The 18,297-nt window shown below is 34.5% G+C and overlaps 1 protein-coding gene across 1 annotated transcript; it reads left to right on the top strand.

The window, feature by feature from the left end:
• The first annotated feature begins 1,466 nt into the window (after positions 1-1,466).
• Positions 1,467-2,075, top strand: LOC112015224 (VQ motif-containing protein 22). Its single transcript, XM_024047601.2, has one exon. The coding sequence runs from the start codon at positions 1,467-1,469 to the stop codon at positions 2,073-2,075; it is 609 nt and encodes a 202-aa protein (XP_023903369.2).
• The last annotated feature ends 16,222 nt before the right edge of the window (positions 2,076-18,297 follow it).

Genomic DNA, 18,297 nt, shown 5'->3' with positions numbered 1-18,297 from the left:
CCAGATCTGAGTGGATCTAGGTCTTCTTTCACGAGTTTCGTCGGTCGAATCGGGTTTTCGAGAAGAAAACCCGCCATCCGACCCGCCTAAATTGGTTTTTCATGGTGAAGACCCACCGTCGTCCGTTGCCAGCGTCGGGTCGGTCGATTTTCGGGTCGACCCGAGTGGTTTGGGTGGGTGGGTCGGTTTTCGATTTCTAGTGTACAGCCCTAAATCTAAGTATATATGTGAGTGAAGCTTCCTGCTAAAAACTTGAACCTCAGCTCTTGCCCCACACACCCTACAAACATTTATACTTATGGAGTAACCATCGTACAAAAAATATGAGATGATACTTTTTCTTTATTATAAAATATCCTATAAAGGTGAGTAATGGATTCCTTAACTACTTATTATTAATAGTTCCCCGTACATGTTTTAATTTATATAATAAATCTTTAATGTTAATAAAATGAAACTAATAGATGGTCATTGATAAGTTGATAATGAGAAAATAAATACTCTCTCTCTCTCTCTCTCTCTCTCTCTCTCTCTCTCTCTCTCTCAATTATAATTTTAATAAGCTTAAAGACACAACATCAATCATAATTTTTTTTTTCATAACTCTTGAGATGATTGGTTGTGATTGGTATATAATAAAATTAATGTTAGTGATGATTGCAAGTAAAAATAACATAACATTAATCATAACCTGTCACTTTAATAAATTATAAAATTTGTTGAATATGTAATTTTATTTATTTTTTTTTTCCTGCTAAATGAAAAATCATAGGAAGAGAGGGCAGCAACCCCTACACAGCCAGAATAACACGAAGAGAAAAAGTGTACCAACGTGCTCATTATATATTGTTATTATTTTATCTTTTAGATGAATCAAAATCACACAATATAGCTCACTAAAGCCTGATTGGTAGTAGTGTTTAAGTATTATTGTTCAATTTTTAGTGTTGTGAAAATACGTATTTAAGTGTTATAAAAATTCGTGTCAAAAGTATTTTTGGTATTTAAACATTGAAAACTGCCGTTTAAACACCTATACCAAACACCCTAGTGTTTGATAAATACAAACATGGGTTTAGCGTCATTTAATTTATGGGTGTGAAAGCAGTACGCCGAAGTGAATACATGGGTGTTTTGTTTATGTGTCTGTTTAAATTAATAGTATACCATTTAATAGCCACTTGACCAATTAAGGAGGTAAGACCAATCTCACAAGGTTCCAAGATAACCCATCTGGAATCTAAGTGCTGATCTCATTGACATTAACAAACGTTGTTTCCAGGAAGCAACACATGTTCAAATTGGTCCTAATTCTCAATGTCTCTCTCAAAGAATGGTCAAGACTAGACAAAAGCATGTTTTACTTTGACCAAATGTCACTATAAAAGTAGCAGAGCTAAACGTGCTTCTTTCTCACACCAAATAGAAGAGTGGTAGAGAGTGAATATATCCACACTCAGAAAACCATGAGCAACACCATGTCTAGCTCTAGTGAATTGGAGCAATTCTATGACCAAGCCATGGATCATGGATTCTCGGATCCTATGGCAGTCACAACAAGTGTCACAAATAGCACCACGGTGAGCCCAAATAGTTCAAGTGTAACCAATGGTCAATTGACTCCAAAGGGTGTATCAAAACCAATCCGAAGGAGGTCTAGAGCTTCAAAGAAAACACCCACAACCCTCCTCAATGCTAATACCAACAATTTTAGAGCCTTGGTGCAACAATTCACTGGTTGTCCTAGCGCATCCATTTCATTTAGGAACCAAAGAGGTCCTGTCAACTTAGATTTTGGAAAAGAGAGAGAAGAAAATCAAAGTGTTGTAACTTCGGTCATGGGACCTTTTGGTAACAATTATTATTATCAGCATCAACAATCTCAATCGCCACAGCATCATCTGCACCAACAATTTCAACAGCAACAATTGGTACCACTACAAGAACAGCAAAGTATGTACTCGTTTGGCAATATAGGTAATGATGTTTTTGCTACGTCTAGCAATAACCCTAGACTTAACATGGAAGGTGTTAACGGGTTTGCATTGGAAGATAATGTTAATTTCTTTGCATGAACTAACTGTGAATTCTTTCTCTAGTCATGATGTTAGGAATAGTGGTTATTTTGTTTGAGGAAAAATGGTGCACAAAATTAGTTGTTGATCTTTAGAATGATCTTCATCAATCATCAATATTCAGCTATGTAAAGTTTTATGCTTAACGCTATCACGAAAATAAGATATATTTTGTAGCTACTAGATGCATTATACTATATATAGTTCATTTATCTTCTTCTTCTTGTTATCTCTCTCTCTCTCTCCCTCTCCAAGTGAATGAGTTCTTTTGAAGAGATAGAATGCTTTAACAGAGAAAGTCTCGTGTACCTCATGAATCTCACTCAAGACTGGAAGTGCAAAGATTTAATGAGAAATGAGAATATATAGTTGAAAGAGTTTTTACTTTTTACCGTTCAGATAACGCGATCATCTCGTAAAGCTTTCTACATATTTCTACTACAATATTGAAAAATTGAGCTAATTCAAAGGAGGCCATATTTTTCTCTTTCTTGTTTCTTTCACTTTTTATTTTTTTTAATAATAAATTTATTGTTCATGTGCGAATTAGGACGTATGGGGTGAAACATCCCAAGTTAGTGAGATGGTACATGAGCCACATATCAGACAGGAATGCTTATAGCTATGGGTATTGATTTGGTTGAAAATAAAATTCTTCTGATGTAACAGCATTGTTACACTGAAGGCACAACCCTTAATTAGGTGGTGGTATTTTTTATTTAAAAAAATACATTCTAAAAAGAACAATACTAAGAATACAAACTTTTTTTTCACTATATTTTAATTTTCACAATTTGTTAAGGTTAACAAATTGTGATGAAATCAATATTGGTTTTATATAAATTTGCCAATAACATTGTTTTTATTATACACCAAGCATAACATACCACGTTAACACTTATAAAAGAAGCTAGTGAAAAAAGGAAAAAAATTTCGTCTCCAAATTTATTGTTGTGAAATTCATTTGCGGTGGGTGGGTGGAGCTTGAGTATGTTTGGGAGGAAAATGAGAGAGAAAGAACATAGGAAGAGGTAATTTTAGAATATACTAATTAATCTTTTACTCACTCTCATTTCCCTCCATCTAAACATAGGGAAAGTTCCAAAATCAGATCAGTGCAGGTGAAGCTTTTCGTCATGAATATATATAGTCAGCTAACTTGGAATTTAATTGGTATCCTTAATTAATACCATTCCAATAAGTTAATTTTTTTTTTTTTTTTTTTTTTTTCCTAAGGGCAATTTTACTTTAATTTAATAAAATTTTAGTAAATATATAAGCAAATAAAATTTTATAGCAAAAAAGCTACATCTAATGAATGAAACACGTTCAGTACCTGCAAATCATCAACATCAGTAAACCATTTTTTCCTGCTTTTGAGTGGCCCCTGGCGGCTTGACAATGTTTTTTGAATTCTTATTGGGGTCTATTTAGATACTACTTATTTGTTAAAAATTGAAAATTTATTACTAAAAACACTACAGTAAAATGTTTTTTTTAAAGCAAAATACTATTCACAAACACTTTACGCGTTTTTGTGCTTTAGCTAATTTACGAATAATGTCATGGGACCAATCAAAAAAAGGCAAACGCAGCTTAAACACAAACGCAGTGTTAGGCAAAAGCACACTTCGAGGGTGTTTGGATTGCGCGTTTGCGCGTCCACGTTTCCTCAAATTTGCGTTTCTCTTTTTTTTTTTTTTTTTTGGCCACATAATTTGACTTTGGGAGACAAAAAATCTATGCATGAACGATGCATGCACTATTCACGCACTGTTCATGTAATAAAAAAATATTAAAAATGGGTCCCACGACATTATTCATGCATTTAAAAATTATTTTGCTACAGTGTTTTCAGTTTTCAGTTTTCAGTTTCAGCAACAATAAGTTCAATCCAAACGGACCCTTCATGTCGTTGTAAAGTCAAGACAGCAAGTGTAGGCATGGTTTTGAAACTCGGACTGGACCGGGCAGTCCGACTGAAAAAACCGAGAACCGAACTAAAATTCGGTTTTTTAAGTATAGAGAACTGGGTATTGATGAGTTCTGAGAGAACCGAACAAACCAGGGTTCAACCGAAAAAACCGAACAAACCGTAGGCCGGTTCAACCAGTCATTTCAGCCATACCGGAATTTATATCGGATTTCGGCCAAAATATTAGTACCAGACCGAAACAGAAAAAACTCGAAGTTTCAGATCTGTAACTACGGCGACTTACCTGCTTGTTGTGCTCATGTCACCGCCTGTATCATTAGAGCGTTTCTGCCATGTTTTCCAGACCAGATGCCCTTTCTTCTTCTTTTTCTTCAGCCAATTTCGCGGATCTACTCCTCCACTTTTTCTTCTTTCTTCGTTCACCCAGTGCCCCTTATTTCATATTATTTCTTATATGTTTCTTTTTCAATTTGCCTCTCTTAAGTTTCTTTTTGTCATTTAGCTTTTTCGTTTTATGTGCTTCAACTACAACCACATATGTGAAGGTCATTCCAATTTCCAACCTTCTTTATTTATTTATTTTTTTCATTTTACTTTTTTACTTTTTTCATCTACGCTGCTTTTTATTTATTTATTATTATTTAATGACACCACATTTTAAAAAGAAAACAACTGACCATCATCTAAATATCTATTATATATTTTATTAATGAACTTATACTTTAGTTAGAGATTAGGATATTAAAAGACATGGGCTTATGATCTTAAATATTTTTTTAACAAATATTATCAAAAAAAAAAATGTTAACAAAATTCATGGGCTTTCTTTAATGAACATATAAATAAATAACCATATATATTTAATCTAATATCTTCGAACCTGAGCTCTCACACCTTGTAAGCAAGACTGAAGTCATGACTAGCGGACCAAGTGCTCATCTTAGGAGCTAAGATGCAATATTATTATATTTATATTAAATTTACATGATTTATAGTTTCTAAACTTCTATGTTATCTTTCTCAACATATTAAATATTACTAAATTAACTTTTTATTTAAGAATAATATCTCTGCAATTTATGAATTTATTTTAAAAGTCGTTTTTGGTTAATTGAAATGATTTCTCTTAAAGGATTATTTTAAAAAAAAAAATGTTATGCTTATTTATGTTGTACCATTTTTTATTAACCTTATAATGTACTATTTCATGTATTTTGTTTCAATTTTTAAGATATTTTTAGTAAATTTTGTTAATATTTACAAATTTAGTATTTTTATTTTTATTTTTATTTAAATAATTATTAAATTAATTATGACATCATCACGGTTCGACCTTGGTTCAACCTTGGTTCAATCTTAAAAACCTCGAACCTCTCTTTTTTACGGTTCAATGAACGGTCCGGATTTCAAAACCTTGAGTGCAGGTGTTGTAGGGTAAGCGTAGTTAGTAGACTTTTTGCATTGACTGTTCACTGCAAGTTTTCTGGTTTTATATCTTTCACTCCTAATGGAAAACCTATTAGCATTTTCTTAACTCAATGCATCAACTTGTATTTGTACTACAAAATTATTACTCATTGATAAAGTGGATCCACATATGAATTGGATTAAAACAATGAGAGAGTACAAGACCAAAAAATAATGAAGACTGATCTTATCGATCTCTCCTTGCCTTTGAGTCGATGAATCATTCGATACATATGTGATGGCTATCAACCTATCATGTTTATGACATTTGCACTTTAGTTTTATGATGGTTATATTCAAATATCTTATTCGACAATATTAAATTCTATTAATTGAATGAATTGAATCGGTGGATTTAATTCATTATATACTAAAGATTACTACCATGATTAACCCCATAGGTCAGGGACGAAGCCAGAACTTTGAGTTAGAGGGGGCGGTTTTACTGTTGGTTGTGTGTGACGGTTTCAACATCTAATTTTGCTACTTAGCTGCTGAGATTTTTTTTTTTTTTTTTTTTTTTTTTTTTTTTTTTTAGAGAGAGAGAGAGAGAGAGAGAGAGAGAGAATTTTGTTGGTTTATTGTTTATTTGACTTATGTATAGATTTTTAAAATTTTATTTTTTAATGAATAATTATATTGTTTATTGAACTTTTTTTTTTTTAAGTCAATTAACTATAATAGTAAAAAATAAACTCTCCCAAATGAGCGCCCATGTGCAATTTGACATGATTTGTACGCGAATTCTGTAGATGCTAGAATTGAGGGATATTCAGGATTTTAATTTATAATTAAACCAGTGTTTGTTTAGTATGTACTGTGTACATTTTCATTTACTTTTTTTTTTTTTTTAGCTTATTTGCTTATGTAAATTTTTAAAAAAACCTTACTTTTTTTTTTCTAAGTGCAATTTTACTTTAATTTAATAAAATTTTAGTAAATATATAAGCAAATAAAATTTTATAGCAAAAAAGCTACATCTAATGAATGAAACACGTTCAGCACCTGCAAATCATCAACATCAGTAAACGATTTTTTCCTGCTTTTGAGTGGCCCCTGGCGGCTTGACAATGATCTTTGGATTCTTCTTCGAGTCTATTTAGATACCACTTATTTGTTGAAAACTGAAAATTTATTACTAAAACATTGTAGTAAAATATTTTTTGTAAGGTAAAATACTGTTCACAAACACTTCACGCGTATTTGTGCTTTAGCTAGTTCACGAATAATGTCATGGGACCAGCCAAAAAAAGGCAAACGCAGCTTAAACCTAAACACAGTGTTAGGCAAAAGCACACTTCATGCCGTTGTAAAGTCAAGACAGCAAGTGCAGGTGTTGTAGGGTAAGCGTAGTTAGTAGACTTTTTGCATCGACCGTTCACTGCAAGTTTTCTGGTTTTATATCTTTCACTCCTAATGGAAAACCTATTAGCATTTTCTTAACTCAATGCATCAACTTGTATTTGTACTACAAAATTATTACTCATTGATAAAGTGGATCCACATATGAATTGGATTAAAACAATGAGAGAGTACAAGACCAAAAAATAATGAAGACTGATCTTATCGATCTCTCCTTGCCTTTGAGTCGATGAATCATTCGATACATATGTGATGGCTATCAACCTATCATGTTTATGACATTTGCGCTTTAGTTTTATGATGGTTATATTCAAATATCTTATTCGACAATATTAAATTCTATTAATTGAATGAATTGAATCGGTGGATTTAATTCATTATATACTAAAGATTACTACCATGATTAACCCCATAGGTAACTTGAAGGGTTTAAACAAGAGCGTAGCCTTGATCTAGCCATGTCCTACTATTTTGAGAACATTTTGAAAACTAAAATGTTCTCAAAATTTTAAAGAGAGTAATACTAGAACCACAACTTGCTCGCATGACAAGCGTAAGTGGTGGATAAAAAAAGTGGGTCCACAATTCCACCACTCACGACTTACCATATGAGCAAATTGTAACAAAAGTTATGACATCAACATTTTCCTTTTAAAGATGATACAATTTTTAAGCGAATAAGGGTAATAATAATTTTATACATCTGGTGGGTTCTAGTTAGCTCAACTGGTAAAGTCTCTGATGGTTGTATAAGAGATCTGGGGTTCAGTCTTCGCTTATACCAAAAACTGATTGGTGTCTTGGTCTGATAATAAAGAGCTATCATCAGGAGCGGACACTATAAGTTGAAATTCTCTAAAAATAAATAAATAAATAATTTTATACATCCATTATATTATATCCACACTCTTACAGTTGTATGTGGACATACATACATACATACATATATGAAAAGAGAAGAGGTATATATAATCCATGAGATATATATATATATATATTTTTAACAATGCATTAGATATATATATACTAGAACATGCATGATGCAATCAAATACCAACAAGAGATGGAGTTCAAGATGCACTATAGTAGCCTGCAATATATATATAAAAATCATTTTGACCCGTTTTTGGGATGATAAAATGTTGAAACTTTTGACAAATTCATATCCATGTTTAAAATAAATTACTATAAGCCAAAATCTTTAGCAAAATGTGTATGAAAATATAATTTGTAGACCGAAGGGTCTATATATATAATTTATTTGTTAACTGGTGCCCTGAGAGTACATGCTAAAAAAATAATGAATAAATACTTCATTATGAGCTATGTTATGCATATTTTTTTGAAAAAGAAAATACACTTCTTAATATAATTTATTAATTTTTATGTACAAATTTATTTAAAATGCATATTGTTTATTAACTTTATTCTAAAAAATATATATAAAAATATTATTTAATTAAATATTAAATACACCTTACATAACTCTTGCGCATACGGTATTCCTCAACAAAAGCCTTAAAAAATTAAACTTGTAACAACGTGAGACTGACCAAACCTTCACGTCGCTCATGTCGATAGAGTTTCTTGCTAGTTGTTGACTTGTTGCAACACGTGCCGACAACTAGCTAGTGATTTTAGGTGCCGAATTTGTTGAATTCTTTGCTAACTAGGAGTCCAAATCGTATCTGGTGTGTTAGGAACTTTTTATGTTCTCTATGCATGTGTTTGTGTTTGTGGCACATAAAAATAAGACTTTATTTGGCATGACAACTCAAATACATGTTTTTAATTTTTTAAAAATATTACACGTATTTCTACATACTTTTTTCATTCACATATATTTCTACACATGTTTTTAAGTATATATACCAAACACTTCCTAAATCTCTTACTATGTTTTTGAGACTTGAAATAGTTCCATGGTGTCCTTAAGCGAACTTTGTACCCTATCTATTTTATTTTACTCCTTTTTCGTCATCCATGACCTAAGGCACGGCTAATAACCCATGTAGTATCATTGTGTTTGTGGCACAGGAAAATAATAAATCTCTTGCTATGTTTTTGAGACTTGAAATAGTTCCTTGGTTTTCTTAGAGCCACCTTTAATTTGTATCCTATCTATTTTATTTTACTGTTTTTTCGTCATCCATGACCTAATAAGGTTATGGCTAAACCATGTAGTATCTTTGAAAAATGCTAGGAATCTAACTTATTGTACAATTTTTGCTAGAACTTGGCCATATGATGAATTGTGAGCGATGAAGAAAAAGTAATGTATCCATATGAGTCTTCATTTTCACCACTCATAACTCACCATGTAGCAATAAATTGTGTTCCTAGCATTGCTAGTATCTTTTCTTTCCTTATTATTTTTTGATTTAGCTATACATTTAGTTCTCAACATTTTACCCCATGTTTAAATTGATGTTCATTATTTGAACGATAAACTTGGTTGTAGTCTAAGATTACAACTCCACTCAATATTCTTTTTATTGGAGGTAAATTTTGACAAATCCACCATTGATTTACATTTTATTCTTATATCCTTCATACTTGTAAAATTTCTAAATACCAATAACTATATCATTAATTAAATATTTAAATTTCAGGTTTTTGTAGTATAAAATTATGCATAAAAAATAAGTTTATGAATTGAATATTAGTAAATAACATCTGATTAACATTAAAATTGACATGTATGTTAAGAATATGCAATTTAACAATTAAATTTTCAAAATATATAACCATGCTAATTTTTTTTAGTAGGATTGTAGCCTTAAGCTAGGTTTGGATACAAATTATTTCTTGCGTGTCTGCGTTTTCCTCTCTCTCTCTCTCTCTTTTTTTTTTTTTTTTTTTTTTGCTTGTGACTGCGTTTTCCTCTCTCTTTTCTTTTTTTTTTTTTTTTTTTTTGCTGCACGTGTTTCAGGGGACAAAATTACTGTTCACGCACTATTTATGCACTGTTCATGTACCATTCATGCACTGTTCACGGGACCCACAACCACTTTATTCAAAAAAAATATTAAAAATGGGTCCCACGTACTACTATTCACCAATTTAAAAATTATTTTGCTACAGTGTTTTTAGTTTTCAGTTTTCAACAAAATAAGTTGTATCCAAACTGACCCTTAAACTACAATCAAGTTTGTAGCTAAATTTTGTCCTTATTTGAAATGTTTCATTGTATTCCTTGTCCTTTTAAGTTGGTGTAAAAAAATGTGCCATTAACTTTTGTTTTGATTTTCTTCTTCTACAAACAGGTATAAAAGAAGTTAACAAAATATTTGAATAACCAATCTTTTTTCCTTTACTACTATCAAAATCCCAAAGATTTCACTAAAACAATCTCAACTTAAAATCAAAGCAAGAGTAATGAGATGGACCTTTTTAACACAACTTAAAAGTATATGGACTAAAATGAACATTTAAAATGACATGGACTATTTTGAAACATGGGACAAAGATTGAGAACTAAATGTATATTAAACCTTATCATTTTTACAATTTTTATTTTAATTATGTTAGGAGTTAATATATTTTTTAGATTTGACATGTATACATCATTTCAAGTTTTAAAAACTTGACATTAGATATACTTTTAAATTTTTAATATTTAATATGAATTATGACTTGAAATATATTTACTTTAAATGGAGAGGATATATATACACACATTTGACAATACTCACAACATTAAATTGCACATAAAGTTCCCAAAATTATCTTCCAGAAAAGCTAAAAAGAAAGTTTAAAAGTGCTTTTGTACCAGGTCGTTTGATCACTGATAATGTTTTAGTAGCCTATGAATCTTTGCATGCCATGCATCGTAGAAGATCAGGTAGAGGGGGTTCTATGGTGATGAAACTGGATATTAGTAAAGCACATAATCGAGTTGAGTGGCCTTTTTTGAAACGTGTTATGACTAGATTGGGGCTACCTGAAGTTTGGATTGATAGAGTCATGACATGTGTGACGACTTCGAGTTTTTTTAGTACGTGTTAATGGTAAAGCCTATGGTAATATCATACCCTATAGGGGAATCTGGTAAGAAGACCCTTTATCATCTTATCTGTTTTTACTGTGTGTAGAGGGATTCTCATCTTTATTAGCTAAGGCAGAAGGAGAGGGGAGAATTCACGGTGTGTCTATATGCAGGAGAGCTCCCAATATATCCCATTTATTATTTGCTAATGATTCTTTGCTATTTTGCCGAGCTAATCAGGAGAAGGTGCAAGCTATTTCTAAGGTTTTACAGACATATGCAGCATCCTCAGGTCAATGCATTAACTTTGAGAAATCTTTTATTTATTTTAGTAGTAATACGAAGGGTGAACAACGGGAGAGGATTAAGACAGCTTTGGGAATAAAAGAGGTCGACAGGTTTGAATCCTATCTTGGGTTACCTACATTGGTGGGCAAATCAAAATACCAAACTTTTGCCTATCTAAAGGATAGAGTTTGGAAGAAAATCCAAGGATGGAAAGGCCAATTGTTTTCAAGGGCTGGCAAGGAAATTCTTATCAAAGCAGTAGCTCAGTCTATCCCTACTTATACCATGAGATTGTTCCAATTACCAATGAAGCTGTGTAATGATTTGAATGCTATGTATGCTAGATTTTGGTGGGGACAAGTTAATAATGAACGGAAGATACATTGGAAGAGTTGTAATGTACTTTCACAATCTAAGAAGGAGGGTGGTATGGGCTTTCGAGACATACGATGTTTTAACTTAGCTATGTTGGCAAAATAAGGATGGAGATTGCTACATGATAATGGCTCTTTGCTATATGAGTGCTTCAAAGCTAGGTATTTCCCAAGATGTACTTTTTTAGATGCTACTGATGCACCTAATAGTTCATATGTTTGGAAAAGCTTAATTGCAGCCCAACCAATTCTAAAAAAAGGATACTATTGGCAAGTAAGGGATTGATCTACCATTCGGGTTACTCAAGACAGGTGGATCCCAAACTATCCAACAAACAAGGTCCTACACCCACCACTTGATGAGAAATGGGAATGGCGAGTATCAAACCTTATTGATTGGACTGTCCATGACTGGAATCGTAGTGTCATTGCTACCAACTTTCACCGAGAAGATATGAAGCTATTTTGCGGCTTCCATTGAGCAGACAAGTGGTACCAAATGCAATAATGTGGCTCCACAACAAAAATGGCATTTACTCAATGAAATCGGGCAATCACATAGCTCGACTGGTTTCAAAGGAAGCTACTGGAATGATGGAGAGCTCGGGGTTGAAGAGGAAAGGACTGACCTGGCCTAAACTATGGAAGTATAATTTGCCTAGTAAAATAAAAAGTCTTTGGATGGAGGGTCTGCCAAGGGATTTTGCCAACTAAGGAGAATCTGTCTTGCCGAAAGATTGTGGAGGATAGCTCATGTGATTTATGCAGGCAAGGTGCTGAGTCTGTTCTTCATGTCTTGTGGCAATGTGGGGTTGCCCAAGATGCGTGGGCTGGGAGCAAGGTTTGTTTGCAGAAGTGCATGACATGTAAAGGAGATATACTGCAGCTAATTGAGGATTTGATGGCTCGACTAACCATGGATGACATAGAGTTATTCTTTGTTCAATGTTGGGTTATATGGAATCAGAGGAATTCGGTGTTACATGGAGGCAGTATACACGACCCTTTTCGGCTAGTTCAACGGGCAGATGACTATCTGAAGGAATATCGGGATGCTCAAGACCATCTTTTGGTCCGAGTGTCTAATGGATCAGTGCAGTACCAAAATTTCTAGAATCCACCATCAGGTTTAGCCTACAAAATCAACGTAGATACAGCTGTGTTCATCGGGTTGAATGCGTTAGGATTTTGTGCCGTGGTTCGCAATGATAAAGGAGAAGTTCTGGCTGCTTTGTCTACGAGAGGACCCCATATGCAGGACAGTGAGGAAGCAGAAATGTTGACTTGTAGAAGGGTTATGGAGTTTGTGATGGAAGCAGGCTTCAGGGAGATAATATTAGAAAGGGATAATGTTAATGTCATGAAAGCCATTATGGCTCCAAGCACCAACAAGTCTAGGTTGTGACATATTTATGAAGATGTCTACTGTATAGGGAGGGGTTTTAGAGCTTTCTCTATTAGTCATGTTAGAGCAATTACATCAGTTTGTGCATAAGATTCCGTCCATTTTACACTTAAAACTTTTTTTTTCTATTTTATACATCAATTTTTACAAAACATCCATATTAGTTTATCTATTCTACACATTTATTCAATAAAATATTATTTTTTTACAATTTTTTTTTACTCTCCCTCACCGCCCCTCTCTCTCAAAGACCAACACTCCCTCACAGACCCGGACCCAAACCCAACACTCTCTCACAGACCTAGACCCAACATGCAAAGAAAAGTAGAGAATACCATGAATACGCTATTTTGAGGATAAGGATTCGCATGCGGACAATTCGATGAGGATGATTTCTTGCTGAAAGAGAAAAGGGAGAAAGGGATACCAGTCGATTGGGGATTGAGATGGGATACCAATGTCTGATCCCAAGGAATGTCGCCTTTCGTGTTGTTTTCGCGTCTGGGGTTGTTCCTCTCTCTAGGCCTTCAACGTGCGAGCTCTGTTGTTGTCGTCGGCGTCCGGTTCCAGCAATCCGATGATCGAAATGGCTCGCTTCTTGGATCAGTCTTCTTGTTTGGTTTGTCGACCCAGACTCATCCTTTTTTGTTGTTAATTTTCTTTATTTCTTGTTTGGTTGGTGAGAAAGTGGTGGAAAAGAGTAGAAATAGAAGGAAAGACGATCGGCAACCACAAATCTATTGATTTTCTTAGTGTTTGGTTAATTTTCTTTATTTCTTGTTTTCTCTGTGTTTTTCTCGGCAACCAAACAAATCCTGTGTAATACTAATTTCTTGTTTTACTTGATTTTGGAAGAAATTTTTTGATTTGGTGTTCTCTGTTGATGAATGTGTGGCGTTCTCTGTTGATGCATATGTGGTGTTCTCTGATGATCGGCGGCAATGAGAGTAAGGTTAAAGTGAGAGCGAGAGCAACCAGAGATACACTAATAAAATAATAAATAGAAGTGCTACTATAACCGTGCATATATGCACGGTTACTATAGCAATTGTGCATAAATGCACAATTATACACCCACTGATGTGGGTGTTTTTTGGGCCAAAATGTGTAAAAATACTATCTTTTTCTATTTTGCAAAACTATCCACCAGCTGATGTAATTGCTCTTAGGAAGACAGCCAATTCTATGGCACATTCTTTGGCTAAATTTGCTAAACATTCAAATGGTGAGAGGATATGGTTGGAAGAATCTCCACCACCTGCTCTTGAGGTATTGTATGTTGACAGTTGCAATATTATAAATGAATGAATTGCTTTGTTTTCAAAAAAAAATCTCTTAATTTTAAAAGTTTATAGATTTAAAAAGATTCTCTAAAATATATTAAAACCGAAAAGCATTTGCATCAATGTCGAAAACAGTAGCAATTATATATTTTACTTTTAGTAGCTTTCACAAATTCAAATATCTGGGTGAAAATGTTCCCGCGATATTTTTTTTGTCAGAGGGTAATAAGAAATTGTAAAAAGTATTTTATTGGTGAAATTATAAATTATTGTCTTTAAATTTTTCCAAAATTCAATTTAATTTTGTAACTTTTGATTTATTCATATCTATCCTATAACTTTGACTTTTATTCAACGAAGTCTTTTTGTTCACTCCCATTAAGTGAGTTATCATTTCTTAAAATGATGTCATTTGGAAATCTAAAATCTAGCAAAATGATGTCATTTTTTAAGACACTTAATGCGATGTTGTAACTGTAAGGTTGAATCTAATCAACCATCTAATTGGCTTTATTCCGTGACCAATTTGCTTGTAATTTAGCACTTAGTAACCTTGTATTTAGGTGGAAAAATTGTAAGGGTAGTGTGTGAGAAGATGTGAAGAAAAGCTCAAGAGTGTGCAAGAAAAATAGAGTCTCGCGACTAGGACTCGCGGGTGGTTCGCGACTGACAAGCCGCGAAATGCAGTCACGTGAGAGGGACACTGGGAAGCTGAAGGGTCACGCCAGCTGTCCCGCTACAGGACAAAAGTTCCAGTCTGGCCAGGCCGTTACGTCGCGACTTGATTTCGCGACTTGGCCAAGCCGCGAGTTTAAGTCGCCAACTTGCCCTGTTTGGCAAAAACTGACGTTTTGCATTCCCTTCTCACCCTACTATATATACACCCTTATACCCATCATTTTGAGAGAGCTTCTAGAGAGAATTTTGTGAGAGAAAACCCTAGAGAAATACAAGATTGATTCATCCCCAATCTTCATCTAAAGAGACTCTACAAATTCCTCTACTCTCTTCCTCTCCGTTGTCATACCCTTGAGAGGTCATTTACCAAACCCTTGTCTCACCATACCCACGTCTGTGAGAAGGTCCATTTGGCGCTTTGAGAAGCAGTTTGGAAAGGAACCAATATACATTGGTTGATGCTATGGTCAAGTAGCGGAATCCGGGAAGCTAGAGAAGAAATAGGTTCGGCGTAACCTCGTTGGAGTAAGAAGCTTGGAGGGCTTAGGTACTTGGGTAGATTAGGCTTGGAGGGTCTTCTGCTGTTCATGTATCCCAACTATATTCTTTAGTAGATTATTTGACCACTTGGAGGGCGGCGAAGAGGTTTTACGCCGAGGACTTTGGTTTCCTCTTCGATAACACATCGTGTGTTGTCCGTGTGTTTGTATCTTCTTTCCCTTTACATTTGCCTTATATTTACTGCTGTGGATGTGTTTATATTTGGTTTAGATTGTTCTATCAATTCTGTTATAAGCTTGTTATCATATTCCGCACATAAATTGTTTGATATAAAGCTTGAATTGGTATTTGTGTTATTTGGGGTCTAAACGTTCTAAGGTATTGTATACCCTTATTGAACTTTCAATTGGTATCAGAGCGGGTGCACTTGTTGTGGTTTTAATACCTGAGTGTGATTCTTGACCCCTTTGTGAGATGGATAGGTCTCAATCTCTCAATGTTCCACCATTTTTTGATGGAAATAATTATGCATTTTGGAAAGTCCGAATGAGGGCGTTTTTGTGTTTTATGGATGAGACTGTGTGGGATGCAATTGATATAGGTTGGACTAAACCGGAGGCTCCTAAGGCAAATTGGGATAAGGTTGCTGTTGCAGCGGCAAATGCAAATAGCAAGGCATTGAATGCTATCTTCTGCGGTGTTTCTCTAGAAGAATTCCATTGGATCTCTCACATCTCCATTGCTAAGGAAGCATGGGAAATTCTGGAGACAACCTATGAGAGAACTAAGAAAGTGAAGGACACAAAACTTCAAATGCTGACCACTCGCTTTGAGGAGTTAAAAATGAGTGAGGAAGAGTCGTTTGATTCATTTTATAGCAAACTGAATGAAGTGGTTGTTGGTAAATTTAACTTGGGAGAAAAGACGGAGGACTCAAAGATTGTAAGGAAGATCCTTCGGTCACTACCAGAAAGTTTTCGTGCTAAAGTTACAGGCATTGAAAAGAGCAAAGATCTTGATGAAATCAAGGTTCAGGAGCTGGTCGGTTCTCTACAAACATATGAGTTGTCTCTTCCTTCAGCAAAGAAGAGCAAATCCTTTGCTCTTAAGACTATTGATGAGAGGAAAGGTGTATGCCACCACTTTAAGTGATTCGGACTCATCAAATTCTGACTCTGACGAGAGCTGTGATAGAGAAGGAAATTTCTCCGCATTCATGACCATCGCTCATGTGGAATCCTCTGATGACTTGAGTACACTCATGAAGGAGCTTGGTGAACATTCTGATTTGGAATCTATTGGAGTTGTAGAGGAATCTGAAGCTGAAGAGGATGAAGGTACCTTGAGTATTCAAGAGAATTACACTTTACTTCTTGAGAAATCAGGTGAGTATGCAAGGGTTGCAAAAACGGTTGTAAAGAAGATGAAAATGGCTGAAGAGGACTACAAAAGTTTACTGTCTAGATATAAAGAATCTAAATGCGAGATTGAGACACTAAATGGAGAGTTATCGGAAGCTTATACCAAAGTAAGATTCCTTGAGCAAGAAATGGTGCAAGTGCAAGCCAAGATTGAAAGGGTCTCCTCTAGAAAGCTGGAAGATGTTATATCATCTCAAAAACATTTTTCAGATAAGTCCGGAGTGGGGTATACCGGAGGAAGTAGCTCATCAGCCAAAGCTATCAAAGAAGTGAAATTTGTGAAGGCCAAAAAGCCTATTGTAGAAGAAACCATTCCTGAGAATGTTATGACTAAGAAGGTGAATGTGAGAGAGCGACGGATGGTGAATAAGCCCCGAAATCAATCTATAGGCAGATACGAAACCAGAGCAAGATCTCTCTCAAGACCACAATGGGAGCCTAGAACTGAGTATGTGTGTCACTATTGCGGACTACGAGGGCATACTAGACCCAACTGTCAAAAGCTGAGAGCAGACAACAATGCAAGCACACCTCGGTCACGAGGAAGAAGGAATGACAAGAGGTCTTGGGGTGGTGAGAAACCAAGAAGTCAAGGCAATGATCCAGGAATGACGGACGTGATGAAGATGATCGGTACCTTCACCACCTGCTTGAAGAGCTTCAATAGGAGGTTCGAAAGTCCTAACACTCGTACCCAATCCATCAAGGATATCACCCCAAACGCACATGACGTGTGGGTGACAAAGGGTACTCATGCATAAGCATCATAACGTGTCCATGCATCAATTCTTCCTATGATTTGTGGATAAGATTGGTTAGTTGCTTTGTGTTTTTGAGCATTTGTTTAAATTGTGGTTTGTTTGTGTTTAAGTTCTTTTTAATCTTTCTTCTATTGTTTTTGTGTCAAAAATCCAAAAACACATAAAAAGTTGAAAATCCAAAAAGTTTGATCACTTTGTTGAGTTTTGTCTCCAAGCATGTTTTGCCCTGTACCTTTGTACTTATGGCTTTGTGCATTTAATGAGCATAGCTTGTCTCTCATGCACTCATATCATTGTGAAAGAAATTCTGAAATCTAAGTGATTGTTGTAAATAGATCTTCATCTTTGTCATGAATGATTAGTGAATGGTTTTGTTGATCTTGAGACATGCATAGACTCATGTCTATATATCTTCCTACTTTTTATTTTTTTGCTTTAAAAGAGCTCTCTAAATGTAAATCTCCAAATGAAAAGAGATATAGAGCTGCAAAAGCCTGTCGCACACACTAGTATTTGACTAGGAAAAAGGGAAAGCGACCAAAATAAAATGTGTGATGCTCAAAAAGCCAAAGGCTAACTCATCAATTGAAATATCAAAAATTTCAGGCATCTATCTCTCAATGAGATTCTCTTTGCTCAAATGTTGCAAACAATATGTTGAATATGGAGCCAAATGAAAAGCTTCAAAGCATTAGTATCAAGTACTTGTGGGAGGTCATATATGCATGTTTCTATAATTGAGATAGGTCACATTATCT

The sequence above is a fragment of the Quercus suber genome, unplaced genomic scaffold, assembly GCF_002906115.3.
Source record: "Quercus suber isolate HL8 unplaced genomic scaffold, Cork oak 2.0 scaffold_4, whole genome shotgun sequence".
Classification (NCBI taxonomy): Eukaryota; Viridiplantae; Streptophyta; class Magnoliopsida; order Fagales; family Fagaceae; genus Quercus; species Quercus suber.
Note: the sequence above shows the minus strand (reverse complement) of the source record. Positions and strands in the feature narration are given on the sequence as shown.